Source organism: Lactuca sativa, chromosome 9, assembly GCF_002870075.4.
Source record: "Lactuca sativa cultivar Salinas chromosome 9, Lsat_Salinas_v11, whole genome shotgun sequence".
NCBI lineage: Eukaryota > Viridiplantae > Streptophyta > Magnoliopsida > Asterales > Asteraceae > Lactuca > Lactuca sativa.
The window spans coordinates 164939575-164964439 of NC_056631.2; the positions used below are offsets into that span (position 1 = coordinate 164939575).

Here is a 24865-nt window from a genome sequence, read left to right on the forward strand (position 1 = left end):
TATACATGAATGATGTGTTGGATTATATTGATGATGGATTATGTTGAATGATTTGATGATTATGTGGATAATTTGGATAAGGATCTGCTATTCAGAAATAAAACAACTATTTCAACAGAGAAGACAATTGTGATCAACTCAAGTCTTAAACACTCAAACTTAACTTGTTTATTTCATATGGGCAAAGACCCTATTCATAGGATCAAGAGAGTCGGTTACAATTATTGTTGCAATCGTTTGATTGCACTACGACGTACATATTTACATTATAGCCCCCTAAACTATTGAGGGTTACACACTTTATGTTACATCACAAATAATACAACCGACACTTAATAATTATCCTACCGACACTTCTATTTAATTACGTAAAAATAACAATCCTTTATTTAAGACACGTGTCCTTTCAACGTGGAAGGGATTGTTATTTTTACGTAATTAAATAGAAGTATCGGTAGGATAATTATTAAGTGTCGGTTGTATTATTTGTGATGTAACATCAAGTGTGTAACCCTCAATAGTCTAGGGGCTATAATGTAAATATATATGTCGTATTGCAATCAAACGATTGCAACAATAATTGTAACCGGCTCTCTTGAGCATCAAAAGTGTATCCCACTTCATTTTCTTCGTTAATAATAATGATTGGTGTATTTTCTTTTTCCTGAGACATATTTAATAAATTATTCTTGTTATTTTATCTTCAAGATTTTTTATTTGTTAATATTTAAACTTGAAAAACTCATGATTATAATTTTTAGAAACAAAATGATAATTTATTTTTTCTTTCAAAGTTACGATTTATCAATTCTAATAAGATGTTGATGGTGGGGTTTTCTAATACTATTATATTTATGATGCAGTTAGAGAATTAAAAACCTCTTTGACATATGAAATGTGTTTCTAACTTCTTGGTACATAGTCATAATTGTAAAAACTCTTCTACCGACATATGTTTAAATTGTAGGTGGATAGTAGTATTTGATTTTAATAATGAGTTTATGATAACAACTTATAACGATGAATTATTGTAACGATGAATATATTGGAATAGTGTCTAAGGCTGCAACTATATTAGGCAAATATTTGACCCGGTTGTGCATGGTCCTTTTGGGTTGCCTTCACCATAGCAACTTGATAGGATGATTTATTATGAGAGAGTAAATATTATTAATATATTATGAGAATAATATAAAGAATAATATATTGTTATTTTATTAATATAAGTCATAGAATTAATTGGAATTAATTTGGTGACTTAAAGAGATTAATTAAATAAAGGGGTATAAACTGTCAATTGTTTGATAGTTAAGCTTTAGACTGTAAATCCTTATAGATAGAGATGGGACGAATTCTAGAAGCTAATGGATAGCTAAATTCGTCCAAGGCTTATCTAAGGAAAGGATTTGGATAGCCTTAAGAGAAGATTATCCAATTAGGGTTTAGGTTGTAACCCTTAAGGAGTCTACAAGTATAAATAGACCCTATGGCATAAGGAAACCGGCACCTCACCTAAAGTAAGAGAACCCTGGCCGATTTCCTCCCCTCTCATCTCTCCTAAATCATCTTTCTTGCTATTGGTGTTTGTAAGCCATTAGAGGAGTGACATTTGTGACTCTAGAAGCTCCAAGACCACATGATCAACAAGGAACTCAAAGGTATGGTTCTACATCTGTTTCAATGTTGTTATTTAACCTAATTAGGCATTAGAAGTCTTGGATTCAAAGCATGTTTAATTAGAAAGCCTAGATCCAAGCAATAGGGTTTTGCATGCGCACATAGGAAAGTCCTTATGGCTAAAACCCATCAGTGGTATCAGAGCCTAGCTTGGTTTTCTTTAAATTGTTGCTTGATTAACTGAAACAAACCTGCAAAATTCGATTTTTTGGTTTCTGAGTCATGGACTCGGCGAGTTCCAAAGTGGACTCGGCGAGTAGGCCTGACTCGGCGAGTCCCTTTGTGCACTCGGCGAGTCCAGGCGTCAGGAATAGCCAGATTCAGGATTTTTTCATAATTATCTTATGGAAACTTATCTTAATCATAATTGATCAATCTAAATCCGATTTTTTGATATATATATGACTATTATCTTGATCTAGTTAAAGGTATTTATCATCTAATAAAATATTTAATTTCCTTATATGATAATTAATTAATTATTTTAATTATTTTGGTAATTATCCTTCAAAGAAATCTTGAATAAAATCAAATATAGATAATTAGGATATTAATTGTTAATTGGAATTATTTGTTATTTAATCCTCCATGTTTTAAATGTTTAAAACTTGCCCTCAAGTTTTGAAATTTATATTTGTGATTAAAAGTTTTAATTTAGACAACTTAAATTTCAAACCCTAGATTTTAAGGTATAATCTTATCTTAATCTTTCTTAATACCGTCATGTTGTTAAATTTGGTATCAGAGCAATTAATCCGTCATCATGTTATTTTGAATTTGGTATCAGAGCTAAGTAACGTTCTTACTATTATTTTGAATATTAAATCTTTCATTCATATGAATATATGTTCATCATGCATCATCATATATATTCTTATAAATATTCATCGTTACAAACATTCATCGTTATAAGTTATAAACTCATTATTAAAATCAAATATTATTATCCACCTACAATTTAAACATATGTCCGTAGAAGTTTTTTTTACAACTATGACTATGTACCAAGAAGTTAGTAACACATTTCATATGTCAAAAAAGATTTTAATTCTCTGACTGCATCATAAATATAATAGTATTAAAAAACCCCACCATCAATATCCTATTAGAATTTATAAATCGTAACTTTGAAAAAAATTATAATAACTAAATAAATTATCATTTTGTTTCTAAAAATTATAATCATAAGTTTTTCAAGTTTAAATATTAACAAATAAAAAATCTTGAAAATAAAATAACAAGAATAATTTATTAAATATGTCTCAAGAAATAGAAAATACACCAATCATTATTAATAACGAAGAAAATGAATCGGGATACACCTTTGATGCTCTAATTAATAAAAATAATATTAATAAAGATGCTATAAGAAAATCAAATTTTACACTATCTGAAAAACATAATTTTAGTTATAACTCATTGAGAGAAGATTATACATGAATGATGCGGTGGATTATATAGATGATGGATTATGTAGAATGATTGGATGATTATGTGGATAATTTGAATAGGGCTCTGCTATTTAGAAATAGAACAACTATTTCAACAGAGAAGACAATTGAGATCAACTCAAGTCTTAAACACTCAAACTTAACTTGTTTATTTCATATGGGCAAAGGCCCTATTCATAGGCTCAAGAGAGCCGGTTGCAATCGTTCGATTGCAATACGACATACATATTTACATTATAATTCCCGAGACTATTGACGGTTACACACTTTATGTTACATCTCAAATAATACAACCGACACTTAATAATTATCCTACCGACACTTCTATTTAATTACGTAAAAGTAACAATCCTTTATTTAAGACACGTGTCCTTTCAACGTGGAAGGGATTGTTATTTTTACGTAATTAAATAGAAGTGTCGGTAGCATAATTATTAAGTGTCCGTTGTATTATTTGTGATGTAACATAAAGCGTGTAACCCTCAATAGTCTAGGGGGCTATAATGTAAATATGTATGTCGTATTGCAATCAAACGATTGCAACAATAATTGTAACCAGCCCTCTTGAGCATCAAAAGTGTATCCCACTTCATTTTCTTCGTTATTAATAATGATTGGTGTATTTTCTATTTCTTGAGACATATTTAATAAATTATTCTTGTTATTTTATCTTCAAGATTTTTTATTTGTTAATATTTAAACTTGAAAAACTCATGATTCTAATTTTTAGAAACAAAATGATAATTTATTTTCTCTTTCAAAGTTACGATTTATAAATTCTAATAAGATGTTGATGGTGGGGTTTTTTAATATTATTATATTTATGATGCAGTTAGAGAATTAAAAACCTCTTTGACATAGAAATGTGTTTCTAACTTCTTGGTACATAGTCATAATTGTAAAAAACCTTCTCCCGACATATGTTTAAATTGTAGGTGGATAGTAGTATTTGATTTTAATAATGAGTTTATGATAATAACTTATAACGATGAATGTTTGTAACGATGAATATTTATAAGAATATATATGATGATGCATGATGAACATATATTCATATGAACGAAAGATTTAATATTCAAAATAATAGTAAGAACGTTACTTAGCTCTGATACCAAATTTAAAATAACATGATGACGGATTAGTTACTCTCATACCAAATTTAAAGACATGACGGAATTAATAAAGATTAAGAGAAGATTATACCTGAATGATGCGGTGGATTATATTGATGATGGATTATGTTGAATAATTAGATGGTTATGTGGATAATTTGGATAGAACTCTGCTATTCAAAAATAGAAAAACTATTTCAACAGAGAAGAAAGTTGAGATCAACTCAAGTCTTAAACACTCAAACTTAACTTGTTTATTTCATATGGGCAAAGGCCCTATTTATAGGCTCAAGAGAGTCGGTTACAATTATTGTTGCAATCGTCTGATTGCAATACAACATACATATTTACATTGTAACCCCCTAGACTATTGAGGGTTACACACTTTAAGTTTGGCAATTACAATTACGTCAATTTCACCCATACCTCAAGTATATCAAAAGTGCCAACAACCATATAGCCGACACACTAACAAGTGAATGGAAGCCATCATAAAGCAACCCAGATAAGAAGCAACACTATTCATGGAAGACTAACACAAGAATTAAAAAATATCAGCTTTTTCGGAGGCGGGAGGAATGACGCAAGCAATGACATAAAAAGCCATTATTGAAGATTAACAGGAGGAATACCGTAAGCAATGACGTAAAATGCCATTATTGAAGACACCTAATAACGTAAGCAATGACGTAAAAAGCCATTATTGAAGACAACTGTCTTTTCAATGTGGAAGGGATTATTATATTTTTAATTATGTAAAGTGTTGGTAGAATTATTTGTATTTGTCGGTAGGATAATTATTAAGTGTCTGTTGTATTATTTGTGATGTAACATAAAGTGTGTAACCCTCAATAGTCTAGGGGCCTATAATGTAAATATGTATGTCGTATTGCAATCAAACGATTGCAACAATAATTGTAACCAGCTCTCTTGAGCCTATAAATAGGGCATTTGCCCATATGAAATAAACAAGTTAAGTTTGAGTGTTTAAGACTTGAGTTGATCTCAATTGTCTTCTCTGTTGAAATAGTTGTTATATTTCTGAATAGCAGAGTTCTATCCAAATTATCCACATAATCATCCAATTATTCAACATAATTCATCGTCAATATAATCCACTGCATCATTCAGGTATAATCTTATCCTAATCTTTCTTAATTCCGTCATGTTATTAAATTTGGTATCAGAGCAATTAATCCATCATCATGTTATTTTAAATTTGGTATCAGAGCTAAGTAACATTCTTACTATTATTTTGAATATTAAATCTTTCATTCATATGAATATATGTTCGTCATGCATCACCATATATATTCTTATAAATATTCATCGTTACAAACATTCATCGTTATAAGTTATAAACTCATTATTAAAATCAAATATTATTATCCACCTACAATTTAAACATATGTCCGTAGAAGTTTTTTTACAATTATGACTATGTACCAAGAAGTTAGAAACACATTTCATATGTCAAAAAAGTTTTTAATTCTCTGACTGCATCATAAATATAATAGTATTAAAAAACCCCACCATCAACATCTTATTAGAATTTATAAATCGTAACTTTGAAAAAAATATAATAAATAAATAAATTATCATTTTGTTTCTAAAAATTATAATCATAAGTTTTTGAAGTTTAAATATTAACAAATAAAAAATCTTGAAAATAAAATAACAAGAATAATTTATTAAATATGTCTCAAGAAATAGAAAATACACCAATCATTATTAATAACGAAGAAAATGAATCGGGATACACTTTTGATGTTCTAATTAATAAAAATAATATTAATAAAGATGCTATAAGAAAATCAAATTTTACAGTATCTGAAAAACATAATTTTAGATATAACTCATTGAGAGAAGATTATACATGAATGATGCGGTGGATTATATTGATGATGGATTATGTTGAATGATTGGATGATTATGTGGATAATTTGGATAGGGCTCTGCTATTCAGAAATAGAACAACTATTTCAACAGAGAAGACAATTGAGATCAACTCAAGTCTTAAACACTCAAACTTAACGTGTTTATTTCATATGGGCAAAGGCCCTATTTATAGGCTCAAGAGAGTCGGTTACAATTATTGTTGCAATCGTTTGATTGCAATACGACATACATATTTACATTATAGCCTTCTAGACTATTGAGGGTTACACACTTTATGTTACATCACAAATAATACAACCGACACTTAATAATTATCCTACCGACACTCAAGTATATATCGGGAACATTTTCCCAAACGGAGCAAAATTACAGCACACATGAACTAGAAACACTAGCATGTCTCAAAACATTGAAAAAATGGAAAGTCGACCTACTCCAAACCAGATTCGAGCTACGCACAGATTCCAAATATCTACTTGGCTTTTGGCGATATAAATTACAAGAAGATTATTATCGTGGACGTTTAATCCGTTGGCAATTACAATTACATCAATTTCACCCATACCTCAAGTATATCAAAAGTCCCAACAACCGTATAGCAGACACACTAACAAGTGAACGGAAGCCATCATAAAGCAACCCAGATAAGAAGCAACACTATTCATGGAAGACTAACACACGAATTAAAAAATATCTGCTTTTTCGGAGACGGGAGGAATGACGTAAGCAATGACGTAAAAAGCCATTATTGAAGACATTTATCCTTTCAACGTGGAATTATGGAAAAATTATAGGAGAAGAACCAATACCTATGGAATCAACTCAAGGAAATATTATTATACCTATATTAAATAAACAACAAATTAGAAATAGATTATCTAATATTAAAGAAACAGATAGAACAAAAATCGCTTATATTCATATATCAACTATTCAAATAATTTTAAAAAGTACTTTTAGCGATTTAGACACACCAATAGAATTAGAAATTAGAGATGATCGTATAATTAATAATCAAGAAAATATTATTGTTAAAGGAAAAGGAAATTTAATTGAAGGAAAAATAAAATTTGATATTAATATACAACTAGGATTAAGTCTAAAAGATAAAAATTTAAGTAATAGTATTACCGTACCCCGTCCTTTCTTTTTTTACTCTTATTTGTTTGTTAAAGTTTTTAACTTCTAAATACCATAACATATATTCTTAAATTTTTTGTATCACCCCTACTAATGATGTGATCTTTGAGTTGTATGATATTCATCTGCTTGTCGAGTTATTGGATGATATTTTTAGGATATATGTTCTGATATTCAAAAGTTAAAAACTTCAATAGACAAATAAAAGAGTAAATTCATTTAACAAATTTTCGTTTTGTTTTATTTTATATGATCAATGATCCTTATATAGGCAGTATTTTACAAATGACAAACAATGGACTAACTATTGTATTATTACATATAAGGGGGTGTTTGGGATTGCTTTTCAAAACAACTTATTGGTTTATTGACTTTTTGAAAAGCTAATAAATCAAAAAAATTGTTTGGAAAACTCAAAAACACTTTTTAGAATAGTTTTTTAATTAGCTTCAAAAAAAATATTTTTTATATGTCTAGTATAAGTTAAAAAGTGTTTGGCTTAAAAAATGTTTTTTGAAGTTATTTTGGTTAAAAAGCCATAAACAATTTCCAAAAAAACAAATTTTACATGCTTATTAAACAATTTCCAACAAACAAATTTTACATGTAAAATTTTATATAGTCAAATACTTATACTAGACATATACCTAATTTTATATTATTACATATAAGGGGGTGTTTGGGATTGCTTTTCAAAACAACTTATTGGTTTATTGGCTTTTTAAAAAGCTAATAAATCAAAAAAATTGTTTGGAAAACTCAAAAACACTTTTTAGAATAGTTTTTTAATTAGCTTCAAAAAAATATTTTTTAATAAGCATGTAAAATTTGTTTTTTGGAAATTGTTTATGGCTTTTTAACCAAAATAACTTCAAAAAACATTTTTTAAGCCAAACACTTTTTAACTTATCGATTTATTGGTTTTTTCACCGTAAAAGCTAATCCAAACACTTTTTAAAAAACTCATTTTACCACCACTATAAGCCAATAAGCACTTTATCTAAAAACACTTTTAGAGTTCAAAAAACACTCCCAAAAACCCCCATAAAACATGTAGTTGATGCAATTATTCATCATGTCATGCACACTACACAATTATTACAGATTTGACACTTACTATTATATAGTGGGCATAAAACGATATCTTATAACTATTACATTTTTTGATAGGTAATAATAATTGTATCATGATTGAAACAATAGTTTTGTGCTTGTCCACCCCCACTATGCATTTAATTTTTCTTTTTTCAGATTTGGAACTCATCTGAAACTCATTCATCTGGTATTTACATTGTCTAATTGTTATATTCGTTCTTTTGCAGCTTCTCAAAATCTATGCTACACGTTTTGGTGTTGATTTTTCCCATTTGAGTTTGTTTCAACAATTTCTCTTTTGATATCCCTTTGGACTCACAAAAATAAATAAATAAATAATAGAGCTTTTGCTCAAGCGGTAATGTGTTGCTCGTTTCGAAACTAGAAACAATTTGGGATTCAAGAACTTGAAGAGTCCCATAGAGATGACGATGAGATTCAGTGAACCTCTTTATTAAAGCAAAGATTGCTAGCTTGGATTGGCATGATTAGTGTTGTTAGCTTGTTCTATCTCATTGTTAGGTTCTTCTATTAAAAGTCGGTTGATGCTCTAAAAAATTCTTACTATTTGTAAATCATTAAATTTGCATTGTGATACTCGTGTATCTGAAATACGAAACAAGAACAATAATTTGTTGGTTTTCCATCCACCGAGTTTAACCTCTTAGATCAATATATCATTAATTTAACTATCATTGATGATATTGTTTCTTGTGGATTAGTAACAGACACATCAATTGTAATCTCAATTGGGTTTGCTAGTTTTTCCATTTAATTTTGTCTAGCTCTTTCTAGTCATCTAATATAATTTCTGCCTTTCCATAAAATATATTTCAATTATTTCAACCCGTATATTCTTTTACAAACCCTTTTTGTTGATATCACCAATCATTTTACTCATTAATCACAAAACAAAACTCAATTCTATCCATTAATACATAAACAAGTAGAAATCACACACTACGTTACATAATTTATAAAACATTCACAAATCTTAATCATAGGGATTCCTAAAATTCTTCAAAAGGTCGGGAATATCATATCCCAACATATCATCAACAGTCTGGATCATTTTAGGCTTCAATTTCTCAAATTTGTCCAAATTGTACCCACTCAATCTCTCCCTGAAACTTTCTACATATGGGAAATCTCCCGCCGGTAAATGATGCTCCCTTTGTACCTGTTCACAAAACCCCATCAATATACAGTACACAGTACACAGTCACAGTCACAGTCACAGAAGAAAGAACCTTTGCAAAAACGTCTTCAAGGTTATCGATGAGTTTTTGTTGAGTTTTAGCCTTCCCCATCATGGCAGGCATTTCTTTTTTAAGATGGCTAATAATGAACGCATGAATCTTTGCAGCTCGAGCACGTTTCACAAACTCATTGATCTGTACGTAAACAACATCAAAAAATGGAAAATATATAGAATAAAAAATTCTCTTGCGTTCCAAAATCTATTTATAAAAAATAATAAATAAACTCACCCTACGATCACAAGCCTTCTTAGGAATGTCTTTTAAGTCGGCTAAAAGATCATCTTGCTCTTTCTCAAATAGTTCTGTTCCAATCGGGCCAGCAGTCACTCGATTTATAGGTTTGTCATTGAAGGAACTAACAAAAAAAAAAGATCAATCACACAAAAGGGTAAAACGGTCATTTTACACTCAGCGTGCTTTTATATGTAGAAAGATTACCCAATGTATACACGCATAACCTCTGGAGTATTAAGAACTTTACCAAGGGACCACATAAGAGCTCCATACACCCTCATAAGCTACAATAAATTAATAAATAAATTAAACATGAACAAGTATAATATTTAGATTTTTTTTTAAATGATTTCATACTTGTTGGGTATCGACTTGATCGGCTTTATTCAAAACTACACGTATCTTATCATCATTTCCTCTAAGAGATGAAATGACACGTTTGAATTCATCACTGATATCAAGTTTATGAGGATCAAACAGAAGCAAGATTAGATCACACTTTGAAGCGAACCACGACGTGACACCTGTAAAGTCATAGCTTCTCTGTGTGCGTTGCTTTTCACCTGATAAAACTCCAGGAGTGTCCACAAATGTAATATGCTCCAGAAGCTTTTTATTCACAAAATACATAACACATGTCAAAAAGCTTAAAAGCTAAATAAATAAAAATAATTTTTTTTTCTGAGATGAAATTGAAAACTAACGGGATGTGGCATTTGAGAACACTCGAATTTTGACAAAAAAGCAGTTCCAAAATTGGTTAAACCACTGTATGGCATGTCTGCTTGAACAGCAACAGTGTTTCCTGGAATACTTCTTTCATCTGGTCCATTCTGTGGAAAAAGAAAAATGATATTTTTAATAAATGGTGTATAAAGTATGGCATTAAGGTTATAAAATAGCAATATATTTTTCAAGATTTCTAGACACCCATATCAAACTGCAATTAAGAATCATATCAAAAAAAGTAAAATGAAGATATAAAGCATACCATAACAACAACAAATCTATCTGTAGTAGGCTCAGGTCCAATATGAGCTCCTGTTCGAAAGATGGTCAAACTTAAGTCATATAACAAAGGGGGGGGGGGGGGGGGGGGGGGGGGGGGGGGGGAGACTTACCTGGATAGCTACTTCTAAGCAAATGCTTGATGAAGGTTGTTTTCCCTGTTGAGTATTGACCTAAAAGCATCACCATTGGTTTGGCATCAAAATCACTGTTTGTCTACAAAAACATATGAACATGGTAAGTTTCTGAAAAAACTATATAAAAAGGAAATATGGAAAAGGTTGATAGTTCACATGATGGTTTATAATATATGGGATTATGGGTTGGTATTAATTACCAATAAAGGAGAAACAAAATCATTAAATTGATATGTGACTTCTAAAGGTTTCAGCTTCTGAATGTACAGCTTCTTCAAGCCATCGATGATTGATGTAACAGCAGTTAAAGGAACCTGATAATGCATAAATAAGATGAGATGAAAACATAATATTTAAAACATATACTTTAATGGTGACTTGTTTGTTTAAGAAGTAGAAAGTAAATAAAATGAGAAGAAGAACAGAAAAGCATACTTTCTTTGCAGATTTTGAAGAAGTAAACCAACTAGATGATGAAGACGTCTGCACCTCAGGATTACCATTCGTTTCAGGATCACTTTTTGGACGCTTTTTCTTCTGCATACATTAACAAACAAGTTAATTTTCAAGAAAAATATTTAGTTTTTAGGCTCATAGTGGTATGCATACAGCTGAGGTGAGAGAAAGGTATACATACAGCTAGTAAGACATCCAGACCATCCATCACAGGTGGTTTCAAATTTTCATAATCAACTGCATTGTAAGATGACATGAACACAAGAAAGGTAATCAAAGGTTAAAGTATTACATATTTACATGTTAAAAGTGTAAAGAAAAGAAGATGTGGTTACACAGCTTACCATCAGAATTTAAGAGGTCGCCACTTAATGTGTGTCCTGCTTGTGCCATAGAAATCAACTTCAATCACCACACACACCGAAAAGGGTCATCAGTCATGTATACAAAAATGGTGGATAGAAGAGAATTAAAGAAGACAAAGCTAAAAAAACTACCTGCATTGCAGTAATAAACTCTTTGAAACCAAGAAAGCCTTGTCGTCTAGAATCTGCAATTGCCCATACCTTAAGAAGTAGTATGAACAGGCGAAGAGAAATAGTTAGAACAAATCGAGATTCAAAGATAGAACAGCAGAAAGAGAACTACAAGCTAATATCGGTGCCCTTATGAGCACACTTAGCAATCAAATTAATGATCAAAACTTGAGGACGTAAAACCCTTAGACATGGCGAGATAGCTAAATGAATTCATCCCACTGTTCTTTTCAAGCTCGGATTAAAGAGGGGTTTATGTAGAACCTAGGGTTTATAATAATCCACAGTTCCATTGAACGAAAAAAAAAAGTTAATAGAGATGAAGATCAAAACCTGCTTGAGATCTGGTCGAGATAAATTGGACATGACAAAGAAATTCGTGGCATCACCACCAGTGAGGCGTCCATCGCCATCTGGAATTAAAAATAGTACAAATTAAGATCAAAAAGCATAAAAAACAGTTAAACGAAACGAAGAAGATAGAGAACGAGAAATGAAACCTGAATCGGCGACACTGAACCAGTCTTTGTAGATCTTCTGGTGTTCTGCAGAGCACCGACTAATCGATGCTGAATCAATCTCCATTTTAATCAAAAGTTATGAATACACAGATTACAGATTCTCTAATAGACTCCAGATCAGGGTTTTTAAATACAGCACTTGAGAATCTACCAAAATCCCCAAATTTCCAGATCTCGCCGACGTTGCTAAGTTGAAAACTGCAGTCGAGATATTTTGTTTGCCCTTTTGCCCCTTGCTTGTCGTGCGAGGCGCCAAACCTTTGAGTGATCTTGAATTTACAGATTTTTTTTATTATTATTTAAAAGATATAAATATAAAACAGTATCTTAAATAAATAAATTAACTTTATTTAAAAATTGCCCAATTTCTGGTTTTCTCCGATTAAACACCATCGACCCTACATGTAATTCATACCAAACATGTTTTGTTTGACCTTCCCAATTGATTGACTCACTATGGCATAACTTCCACAAGTAGTTATATTTAGTTTAGGACAAATTGTGCATCTAATTATTGAGTTCCTTATTCATATGGATATCCGCATGAGAGATTTTTAAAATGAACCAAACATTCATCTGCCATATAGAAATTGTTTGGAAATAATTCATATATTTATTAAACCACCAATCATATACAAGTTTCTATGTTCAAATGATTCAATTAACAAAAGAAATATAGATCTCTTATGTTTGTGAATGCTTATTCATTTATATTCAAAGTTACAATAATTGACTTGTATGTTTTCTCAAAGGTTTTGAATATTATCATTTTTAGTTTTCTTTTCACTTTTTTGAGATATGTTTATAACTTATAGAGTGTTATGGTGCATGTATATCACAATTCACATACAAAATCACATATGTTTTTTTTTTGTAACAAACATGAAATTGTTGTCTTATTGTTTTATTAACCAATTACTTAGAGTGAAAAAAAAAATTATCAACCAACTTTTTAATTTTTATTAGAAATAACTAGTAAGGAGCTAGAAATGAACAAAATTACATAGGGATATTAAGAATCAATTTTGTAACCACAAAATTCATTCAATTTTCATTTTATTGTACATATTGACAAACCTTCGAAAGAAGTTGAACAATTTTGTCAAAATATAGTGCTTCTTAGAAAAGTGACGATATGATAGATTACATCATTCCAATATCTCCACGGTGCCCAAGTCACAGTCAAAACAATCGCCTCCAACACTTTCTTCTTCATCAAAGCCAATTCAAAACATTTCTCAAAAGTCTCAAGATCATTCCATGTCATTTCTCAACATAATATATATTTAAGTGTTAAAAGGAATTGTATAATAAAAACAATGCACATGCACATGCATCTAATTCTCAACCCAAGTCCTATACTCTCAAATAAGGTCTCTTATATACTAGGGATCCAAGTGGTATAAGGTTATTTCCTAGTATAAGTTATTTGCTTCAACCTGTTACCGTTGACTTAATATGTGAAGTCAACACCACAAAGGTCACGACTAAGGAACAAATCCTAAACATAATATTTAGGAAAAACATGTAACAATCAACATGTTTCTCATGGAATTGAGTTGCAAATTGATGGGTTTTAGCTATAAGAACTTTCCTATGTGCGCATGCAAAACCCTAATGCTTGGATCTAGGCTTTCTAATTAAACATGCTTTGAATCCAAGACTTCTAATAACTATTTAGGTATAAGAACAATGTTAAAACAGATCTAGAATCATACCTTTGAATCCCTTGTTGATCTTGTTGTCTTGGAGCTTCTAGAGTCACAATTGTCACTCCTCTAATGGCTTACAAACACCAAATAGCAAGGAGGATGATTTGGGAGAGAGGAGAGGGGAGGAAATCGGCCAGGGCTTCTCTACTTTAGATCAAGTGCCGATTTCCCTTTGCCATAGGGTCTATTTATACTTGTAGACTCCTTAAGGGTTACAACTTAAACCCTAATTGGATAATCTTCTCTTAAAGCTATCCAAATCCATTCCTTAGATAACCTTGGACGATTTGAATCTATCCCTGGCTTCTAGAATCCGTCTAATCCCTATCAATATGGATTTACAGTCTAAAGTTTAACTATCAAACTATTGACAGTTTATACCCTCTTATTTAATTAATCTCTTTAAGTCACCAAATTAATTTCAATTAATTCTATGACTTATATTAATCAAATAACAATATTATTATTCTTTATATTATTCTCATAATATATTAATAATATTTATTCTCTCTTAATAAATCATCCTATCAAGTTGCTATGGTGAAGGCAACCTAAAAGGACCATGCACAACCGGGTCAAATACTTGCCTAATATAGTTGCAGCCTTAGACACTATTCCAACACAAATTCCATCCATAAGCGTTATGCTTAAAATGCCAAGAATTTCTTCCTTCATGACCACAAGGTAGGTTGCTCCAGGGTATTATAACCTTCACGCTTTAGGAAATTAATCATTCAAAGTGTACAAACTCATCCCAACATGATATACACAGGTAAGATGCCCAAACAAGAGATAAACTAATATTTGCATTTTAAGCAAAACATTTCCAAAATAAGATTTTCATTCAATGCAAAAGCATGTCACAGAGGCCATATAGCAAACAATATATTTATATTGCATAAATAATACCAAAATTTTCATCAAAATATTTGATATGGACATGTACTCAAATTTACTCACCTTGTAGATTTTGCCTTGGCGGACACAGGGCATGTGTGTTGCCTAGTGAGACAAAATCGTCCTTAAGATCTAACTTAAGCATCCTACATTGTCCCGATGCACCCGAAACCCCCTATAACTTTTCCAAAAGACTCTAAGGGATGTATTAAGTTTTAAGAACTTATTTTATAATTATTAGATCACATTTCATTCAAGTTTTAACCATTACTTAACTTAATGGTTTCATGAGTTCAAGAGTGAACTAACCAAGACATTACTCAATTCACATTAAGACTAAGTCTTCAATGACTATGGTTATCTCTAGCTTGCTTTTTTATAGATAAGTGATCATCCATGATTCTCTTACATTATTTTTAAACACGTAATACGTTCTAATTCCAACCTGCATTAACATAATTTCATTCCTCCTTACATGATTCAAATCTCAATAATGGTATCAAGATGCCTAGATCCAGTTGTATGGTGATTGTAAGCTTAATTGTTGTTTCTTCCATTTCCATATTTTCCAAACACTTAATAGTTTCATTTTCATGAATCATTTTATTGAATAAAACACATTTGAGACATAACTTAATTTAGAAATCCTTTCATTCCATTCTAATGATGGGTTCGATTGGAATAATCATTTAAACCTCGTAACTCCATAAAACCCATTGAGATCATATGCAAGCAAATCATAAAAACAACATTAATCTCTTCTTAATAAATATATCATGATATATTTAGTCCGATTTCAACAAAACCACACATAGAGCTGAGCAATTGGATATGACATGTATATCACCAACTGCATTTATGTTACATACTAGTTTACTCTGTGACCAAACGCAGCAATGAAATAAATAACAAAAGAATGAAAGAAAGACAAATAATTAACAAAGCATATAAATGGCTCTCCATACACCTTCCCTTTTTTGGAGTTTCTCCACCCCTTTCTACACATTCAAGTAGCGTTTGGTGCACATGATGAAACTGAGGCTGAACCAGACTGGTTCAGTCTGTTTGGCAAAACTAGAAGATAACAAGTTTTCCGAAAGCATGCATTTGTTATTTTTTTTGTTTTGTGGCGGATATATGAGATATGGTTTTCATGAAATTTCATTAATGGTTTTTCCAAGCAACCACAAGACGAGGGACATTTCTATCATGGCTATGGTATGTAGCGAACTCCTATCCAGCATAAACCCAAAAACGGTTATCCCTGCTGTGTTGTTCTCAAAATACGTCACTGCATATATATGCCAAAAAAAATAAATAAATCTCTTGATTTTACCCATTCACAAACTTTCAACTTATCAATGGTTTAATTAATGTTGCCATCTCCTTATTGATAAGAATTGAAGTATCATCCAAAGAGTCCCCATCATTTATCATTTTCGAGTCATTAATATTATACTTTATACTAACACCACTCTCTTTTTTTAATTTCTTGTAATACATAACAAAATAATATTAATATTATATTTAATAATATACACCATTAAGAAGATATCGTCTATGCAAAACAAAATAAACCAATATTGAATATGTTTTATCAAAAATATCTATTCTTATTATTAGCTTTAAAAAGAGGGATATTCAAAAAAAAAATCTTTTTGATTTGACAATTGACCATTTTCTTTTGCCTAATCACAAAAATGACCACCAACTTCACACAAAACTTAAAAATTTAATTTTCATAATATTCTGTATTTTGAAGTTTCAAGAACAATTTCGAACTAGAAAATTTCTTATAGGTTTTTTTGTGGTGGAAAAAATTCCAAATTTTTTAAATCTCACAACCAACAGTTGCAAAATTGGTTCAAAAAGCTTGTGTAACTTTCTAACTTTTTAAATGTTCTATGATCATAAAATGATCCTTTTTCTGAATATCTTTTATTATAAGATTTTATTTTCATTTTCTTATAAACACTAATCTTGATCCGAAATAAAAATACTTTTTTATAACGGTTAAATACAAAAAGGGATAATAATAATAATATTTATTTTCCATAAAAACCATTATTAAAAAAAAAAAAAAAGTATTATGAGAAGATAAGCAGTTTTTATACAAAATACCATTAATATTTATCGTCCCTTTTTAAAAACAAGGATGTTTTATAAATAAATAAAAACAAACAGATAACATTAACCCATATAAAAAACTATAGATTAATAAGTAGGTGGAACTCATTTTATAAACCTGTGAGGGTAGTTTTATAAAAACATAAAGTTTTATATATCGATGATGTGACATGATTATAGAGAGGCATTTAGAAGCGTACCTAAGGCTTGCCTTTTTTGGAAAGAGATTGTGCTATAAGCATACGCAGGTATGATTTTTGTGTTGTCCAACTCATCTTCTTCACTACCAACATCATCAAAGTCAGACGACGGTGGTTCAAAAGGGAGCCCATTACCATTGTTCCCAAAAACACCACCCGCAGTTGGGGTTTCTGTATCCGCCTCCGGTGACTCAAAGATGTCAATTGTTGCACACACGTGCCACTTTGCAGCTAGACACGTCACCCCTTGTGCCTTGTGTGTGATCCTTGCTGCACTCCTTAGCAATATCATTAACCCCGCAAGCAAGCTTACAGACACCAACTACAATAATATAACAAGCAAAAACCATAAAAAGACATGACTTAAACATCAAGCATTCAGATTTAAAAAAAAAAAAAAAAAAAGAAAAAAAAAAAGATTATTATTATTACCCCAAGTTCACCGGATTTGAAAATGCTGAGGTCAGCCTTCTTGCGGGTGGTATCAAGAAGTGCAGCGAACTGGCTGACTGTGACGATGATGAGGGCAAATGTTATGAAAGCACGATAACGATGGCTTATGATTTTCAAGTGCCTTCTGATCCTTAAATGTTCTCGTAATACAGATTCGACATCTGAATCAACTTGAAAGACTTGTGCAAAATCTTGTAGACGAAGGATTTGAAGGCAACAGATGAGGCGAAAGAGAACACAGACTAGGAAAAACACCACTGTTCTGTAGAGCCATGAGCAGAGTTCCATGATGCATGCTACTGAGTCGCTCACTATAACATTCCCTAAAAAGGGAATGGCTGTTGCACCTGAAGTATACCACCAGATCTTGTATGCACTCTCGGCTGCAAAACATGGGACAACGAAGATGGAGAGGATTTTGAGAGATCTCTGCATTTTAGATGTAAGGGATGCTTGTTAAATATAGGATTTGATCTTCATAGCTATATGTAAATCAAAATGAAATGAATGGCAGTAGAATGATCCTAATTTGTGATGATTGTGAATAGGAATGACAAAATGGCAAGAGGTTTCTTAATACCAATTGTTTCATTCATTCACCGTTTCACTTTAAAGCAGAAGTTGATTTGAATCAAGTCATAGCCAAAGATCCAAATTTAATCAATCATGGAAGAATCAACAAATGTAACAGGAAGCTCCCAATAACCAAGGATTAAGATCTTCATAAATCATAATCCACTAGGAGACTAGTATGATTTGTGCAGTGGAATGAAATCAATGAATCATAAAACTTATGGCATGACAATGAACTTGAAAATAATAAAATGGCGATGAATTTCTGAGCGCCGATCATCCTTTTCGTTTAATTCATTCCGTAATTCAGGTAAAAGCTGAAATCTGTTCTAATCAAGCCCTAACCAGATATTCAAAATTTAACTAATCGCACCAGAATGATCCTAAAACGCGATGACGCTGAAGAAGAAAAATAATAAAACAACAATCAATAACTCATCACTAATCATTTTCATTCGCATTTCATAGATTAATTCAAGTTAATGTAGATATACATTCAAATCAAGTCATAACCAGAGATCCAAAACTTAATCGAACAAAACGACATAAAACCAATGAGAAACAGAGTGCTTACATGGAGATGTTCTGTATACCCCCTTCGAACGATCTCGCTTTCATCACAAAGCTTATCAAAGAACAGAAACCTACGAAGTCCATAGATCCTCACGAATTGCGAGAGCGAAATAAATGACAGCGTAGCGATACCACTCAGAGACAATTGAACAAGGCTATCATAGGGCCTAGCATGCCGATTATCACAATCGCTGCAAGCGAGGTAGAAATGAGAAAAGCTAGGGACGACGAAGGTGAAGATGATGAAGACGAACCACGAGAGCGAAGCAGTCCAACCATTAGACTGATCGACACACATCCACCGGAGCCATGATCGGAAACTCTGGAGTTCATCGGAAGCGTGCGAGGCGCTGCGAGTGAATCCTCTCCTTTTTGCTGCGAGAAGAGCTACCCTTCCGTCATCCATGGCCATCGTGATCGAAGAAACGAAGATGTCGGAGACAGTCGCGTGGGACTGTGGATGATTGAATTGATATCTATAATTTTATACAGGTGACGGGAAACATTTTAACGAGATAACCCTTGATTTTAAATGCTCTCAGTTTATGCTTCAATAATTTTTTAATTGCATTTAGCCCCCCTGAAACTTGAAAATAAAGTTTTATATGGCAGCGAACTTTATTATAAATTTAATCTAATCACTAAAACATGAAAATTAATATAAATCACCAGATATTTATCAAATTATTTTTTTAGAATAATATGGTATTATGGCCCAAGTTATTTTATTCTTTATAAAAAATAGATTATATTCTACAATTAAGATGGATCATATTCTTTTTAATGATTCTTTTTTTAAAATTAAAGAGCTTTTTACCACTTAATTAGCAAAAATAAATTAAATGACGGCTTTTTAGAAAGAATAACAAAATGACACTTGATTATCATTATTTGTATTTATCCGCTTTTAGCGACAGGTCAAAACATCGGTATCTCTAATTTTATTTCATAGAATTTTAAATGTTTCATATGACAAATTACTATTTTTCTTTAGTTTTTTATTTCAATATGGGCATAAATCAAAAAAACATCGACAATTTGAGATTAGATTTATAATAATATTGAAAAAATATTAAAATCATTTAATTTTCCTTTATAAAATAGCAATCGATTTAAAATTGTTAAATACCTTAATGATTTTATTATATACATCTTACCCTAATAAATGAAGGGTTTTTTTTGTCACATGTCACATTATCATTCAATTTGGTAAATGTCATTTTTTTTGTTATTTTGAACTATTTTTTTTCCACATGTCTTATTTTATTAAATTTTATATAATATTTTAATATAATAATTACAATAAAAATAAATATAATAATAAATTGATATTAAGTTCACTAATGAATTACCTTCTAATTTTAAAATTCTCAAATTGAAGTTTATTAATACCTTTTGTTTATTTATTTAAATTTAAAATATAAAAAAACATTTCAATTTTAATAATTCATTAATTTTTTTATTTTTTTATAAATTTAAAGCTTTCAAATATTTAGATTTTTATATATAATTTTTTTTTTAAATTAACTAATGTAATACATGGGTCTTACAATTAGTTACATAAGTAATTATAAATTGAATTTCTTTACAGACACATCTACTCTAATAAATAAAAATAATTTTTGTCATTTGTCACATTCTCATGCATTTTAAAACATGTAATTTTCTAGTTAATTCCTAAAAATCAATTTTCACTTATTATTTTGTAGTAATTTTTTATTTTCTTAATCAACTATTCTAATTTACATGTTATAGAAAGTAATTAATGTCTTATTAATTTGTTTCTTTATGTTTTTAAATTTTAATATGTTTTCATGTATATAATTTAAAATTAGTTAATTAATTTCTAAGAATTCAAACTCGATTTTACAATGACATTCATTTTATAATACATTTTCTATTTTAGGATCTTTGGAATTCAAACTCGATTTTCAATTCTTTTGTGTTAAAGATTTATTCAATTTTTAATTCATATTCAATTTTGGATATGTTATTTAATTGATCCTATATATTTCAGTTAGTAGGAAGCCTCAGTTGATATTAGTTGCTCAATTTGTTTTTCATTTTCATTGAATTTATGAATTTTTTGAATATACTTTGAGAATTATTAATTCAGTATAACAAATCAGTTATCCAATCAATGGAAACAAGATTTTTCATTTATTTCTATGTGAAATGTTGCTAATAATGTGTGCGGTTAAAACATAGCTCCAATTAATGTTTACAGTTATTTTTATATTCAAAAATTTCTGTTTAACTATTCATGTATTTCATCTATTTCATTCTATACTCATCAAATTTAACATATTCATTTTGATATATATGCATGCAAATCACGCGTATCTTTGATGAAAATTTTGCAAAGCGGATAACTTGAACCCAACCTTATTGGACGCACCGCAACACCACCAAAATGTGATTTCTACATTAAAACTTCTAGGCGATTAATAATAAAAAAGTTACAAGGTATGTTTTTTTAATTCTTTTTCTCAATCTGAATTTCATTATCAATGTTTTAAGGTTGTAGATAGAAGCTAATGAAAATAACGGTCTTGGGCCAAGCTTAGAGGGTGTCGAGTTTAGACGATTTTTTTCTTTTAAATTAGAGCTACCAATATTTTTTAAAATTGCACATAATAAAAGTAGGTATACTAATCAAATATTTTAACAGTTTCCTCAAATTATAATTGTGTTATTTTAATTGAAAATATAGTAGATATTTATTTTCTATAGAAAAAACTGTTTCACCTTGATAATTAACTTTTTCTTTAAAAAAATTAGATTTTTATATATAGTTTTTTTAATATGTCTCAATGACCATCTTAATTACACTTTCCAAGGGTTTCATTGTAATGTTTATTTTATTTTATTATTATTTAAACTTCATCATCTTCACCAATATTGTTTCCGGCAGCCATCTCATTTTTCTCGGCTACCATCTTTTTTCTGGTAGAAAACTCAAATAGAAAAGATAATTTTCTTAAATTCCAAAGGAAACCTACAACATTGTTCATTGCAGGAAATCTAATAGGTTAGACATAAGTCAAAAAAAATAAAAAGGGATAAATCAGTCATCTCACTATGATTTAACCTTTAACTTCTAATGGTGTTATACATATAGACCAATCATATTAAATTTTAAAACTATAAGGACCAGCCATATAACATTTGTAATAGTTGTTGGGATATTTTGTAGATTGAAGGAAGCAATCTATAATTTTGTTTTCACTTTAGTATTAATTTATGGGGAAAATACCTAGTAGGTTGATTTAAAGCAAGTGTTTTCAGGAAAAGAAAAAAAATATAAAGTGTGAGGACACATGTGAGATAGGGAGTTGTGGCAAAGGGGAGACATGTGATATAATGCTTGAATCTCGTGGAAGGGAAGGAGCAAAGTTTCCATTTTGTATGGATTAGGTTCATCTGAGGTCGCAGCTCGCAATTTGTGATGAAACATATATACAGCTGTCTGGGTTGCCACTTGCCAACTTAAGCTGCGGTGTATTTTTTATTTATATATATATATTTTTTCAAAACAAAGCATTTGTCAACGGTTATTGTATATGTTTCATTGTTTTTGTTTTGAGAAAAACGACAATCATTGATTTGTTATTTAATAAGTTTAAAGTTACTTGTCATTTGTCAAGATCCAAATGATATTATATACTCGAATCAATTATTGATTTCTCAAAGAAGATTAAGTTAATCCAATTAAAATTTGGGTTTCATTAAAAAAAAATTAAAAACCAAATATAAATCTTCATCTAACAATAGTCTTCAATGATGCCGAAATCCAAATGAACAAGTCTTCGGGGGTTTGACAAAAATACCCAAATGACTGGGCCTCATATCCGTAAAGTAAACCGACATAGGAACCAAACATGGTTAAAATTGTAACATTAACAAAAACTCGTACCCATGGCTCAAAACTAGGTTTGTGGAGTTGGAATTGTCGAATTCATGTTGACCTAGGTCAAGGATTCATCATGCATTTTGTCTTCTAATCAGTTGGATCCAACATACATGAAAATATTTGGATTTGAAATAGGAGTTACTGTGATTTGGTCACCTTGTCTTTAGAAATAAAAGAAATTCATTTGGTTCATTGAAATAGGTATACAAGTTGTTGATAGATGGTAAAATCGACTTAATCGCCCCAAAAAAAAAAACAAACAGGTTGATCTCATTGCAAATCAAAGAGCAAAATATCAGGGGTAACAAACATAAATTTTTGGGGAAGCACGTCAAGAAAATTGCACTGCACCGAAAATTTTATTAAAAAATTTCTACAGCGACTAAAAATTTAGGGGATAGAACAGTCTACCCATGGCTCCACTAAGATCTGTCCCTGGTTGATTTACAACATTGTATGTCGTATCCAATCAAATAAATGGATACTTCTTAAAACTAACTAAAAATTACAGTAACAATACCCTAATCCCATAAAAATAAGGAAGATAGAAGGTAAGAAAAAGGCAGCCTCGACCGTTGGTAGGAAGACAACTTTCAACAACTACCTCCGATATAAAAAGAAAAAACAGAGTTTGTCATGTTCGAGCGTCCGTATTAATTAATCTCTTGCAATATGAAACATTAACCCAAGAAAGGGAATACATACATGAAAAGAGTAAGATTAAAAAATAAAATTGACTTATTCACGTGTCTACACCTCAAAAATGTGATGCAATATGAAAATGTTATCCAAACATAGAGAATAAGATAAAGAATACATAATAGTATGTATCTAAATGTGAAAAAAAGGATACAATAAAGTTGGATGAAGAGACAAGTCATGTAAATATTGTATAGATACAGTTAGAGCATATACTAGACAAAAAAACATACATCAAAACAGTATAAGTTATCAATAAGAAAAGAACAAAGTCTAACAATCGACTTAATGGTAAATGCACAACAAATGAATATAGTTTTTCCTACTTCTTTACTATTTCACTATTCTAATACTTCATCTTTACTTTCTCTTATACAAGGTCATGTCTGTAATAAAGGCTAACTTCACATTCTCTTTTCATTTTCTTCAGGCCTGGTTTAGGGCATGTGCAAGATGGGTAATGGAACAGGGCCCATAATTTTAAGGAGCCCAATTTTTTTTAATAATATGTATGATGTATCGAAAGAAGCAGCATCATAGGAAGAAGCAATCCAGAATCATTGGAAGAAGCAGCGTCAAATCGAAGCCAGCAACGATCAATACATCACATTGTGTTCGATGTCGTTAAAAAAAAATCAATCACAGCCTCAGGCGTCCCGCCTCCAGCGACAGCAATCAACAAATCAACCGATCAGGGCATCAGGCCTCAGCGTGCGAGACACCCACAAAATGTCAGCAACTCATCGAGGCAGGTGATGGTCGATTATCCTGTTATCACTTTATCAATGATTCTTCATTCTTGATTCTTGGTCATGCTAATCAGTAATACAGATATTGTAATAGATTATTATAAATTAAGGAATGAGGGTTATTAGTTTATAATTGTCAATTGCTTACTTGAATGTCTGAGAAAGTATCCAAGGACATAAAAACCCATTTCAAAGAGATAGTAGATTATGTAAACCTGTCACACCCCCGAACCAGACGGCGGAAACGTCCGAGGGCTGTCGTGACTTAATTGAATACCATAACATTGAATATATATGAAACGTAACATCATTCGTCACCATGCATTAATATAGTACAACCGATAAAGTTTACATTGAGTACATTGTTTAAACATTACATTCCCAAAAATAAATTGTTCGGTTCATAAATAAACAAACTGCAAGCCATCACTGAGTACATTT

The 24865-nt window shown here is 30.6% G+C and overlaps 2 protein-coding genes and 1 long non-coding RNA gene across 4 annotated transcripts; 1 reads left to right on the forward strand and 2 right to left on the reverse strand.

The window, feature by feature from the left end:
- Positions 1-431: 431 nt before the first annotated feature.
- Positions 432-9553, forward strand: LOC111892821 (uncharacterized). Of its 2 annotated transcripts, none has more exons than XR_008227292.1 (2): positions 432-6861; positions 8602-9553. It is a non-coding gene; the product is annotated as an uncharacterized LOC111892821 (long non-coding RNA). The 2 variants fall into 2 exon arrangements; XR_002850688.3 differs by having other exon boundaries at positions 432-5371.
- LOC111892819 (EH domain-containing protein 1) lies at positions 9275-12797 on the reverse strand. The gene is made up of 15 exons (XM_023888864.3): positions 12508-12797; positions 12341-12420; positions 11969-12037; positions 11816-11873; positions 11653-11708; positions 11451-11552; positions 11216-11329; positions 10992-11094; positions 10862-10911; positions 10575-10703; positions 10228-10479; positions 10075-10154; positions 9865-9991; positions 9625-9768; positions 9275-9554 (listed from the first exon to the last, which is right to left on the reverse strand). Exons 1-15 carry the CDS (start codon positions 12590-12592, stop codon positions 9369-9371), a joined length of 1635 nt encoding a protein of 544 aa, XP_023744632.1. The 5' UTR covers positions 12593-12797; the 3' UTR covers positions 9275-9368.
- A 3080-nt stretch (positions 12798-15877) lies between these two features.
- Positions 15878-19542, reverse strand: LOC111892823 (uncharacterized). Its single transcript, XM_023888866.3, has 4 exons — positions 19065-19542; positions 17897-18346; positions 17465-17786; positions 15878-16428 (listed from the first exon to the last, which is right to left on the reverse strand). Exons 1-4 carry the CDS (start codon positions 19473-19475, stop codon positions 16289-16291), a joined length of 1323 nt encoding a protein of 440 aa, XP_023744634.1. The 5' UTR covers positions 19476-19542; the 3' UTR covers positions 15878-16288.
- Positions 19543-24865: the final 5323 nt, after the last annotated feature.

Coding starts and splice junctions, on each gene's coding strand:
- LOC111892823 (XM_023888866.3), bottom strand. CDS start 19,475: ATGGCCATGGATGACGGAAGGGTAGCTCTTCTCGCAGCAAAAAGGAGA. Junction 18,347..19,064: donor GGTATACAGAACATCTCCAT/GTAAGCACTCTG, acceptor TCTAAAATGCAG/AGATCTCTCAAAATCCTCTC. Junction 16,429..17,464: donor CCAAAAAAGGCAAGCCTTAG/GTACGCTTCTAA, acceptor ATATATATGCAG/TGACGTATTTTGAGAACAAC.
- LOC111892819 (XM_023888864.3), bottom strand. CDS start 12,592: ATGGAGATTGATTCAGCATCGATTAGTCGGTGCTCTGCAGAACACCAG. Junction 11,330..11,450: donor CTTCAAAATCTGCAAAGAAA/GTATGCTTTTCT, acceptor ATGCATTATCAG/GTTCCTTTAACTGCTGTTAC. Junction 9,769..9,864: donor AGAAGGCTTGTGATCGTAGG/GTGAGTTTATTT, acceptor GTTTACGTACAG/ATCAATGAGTTTGTGAAACG.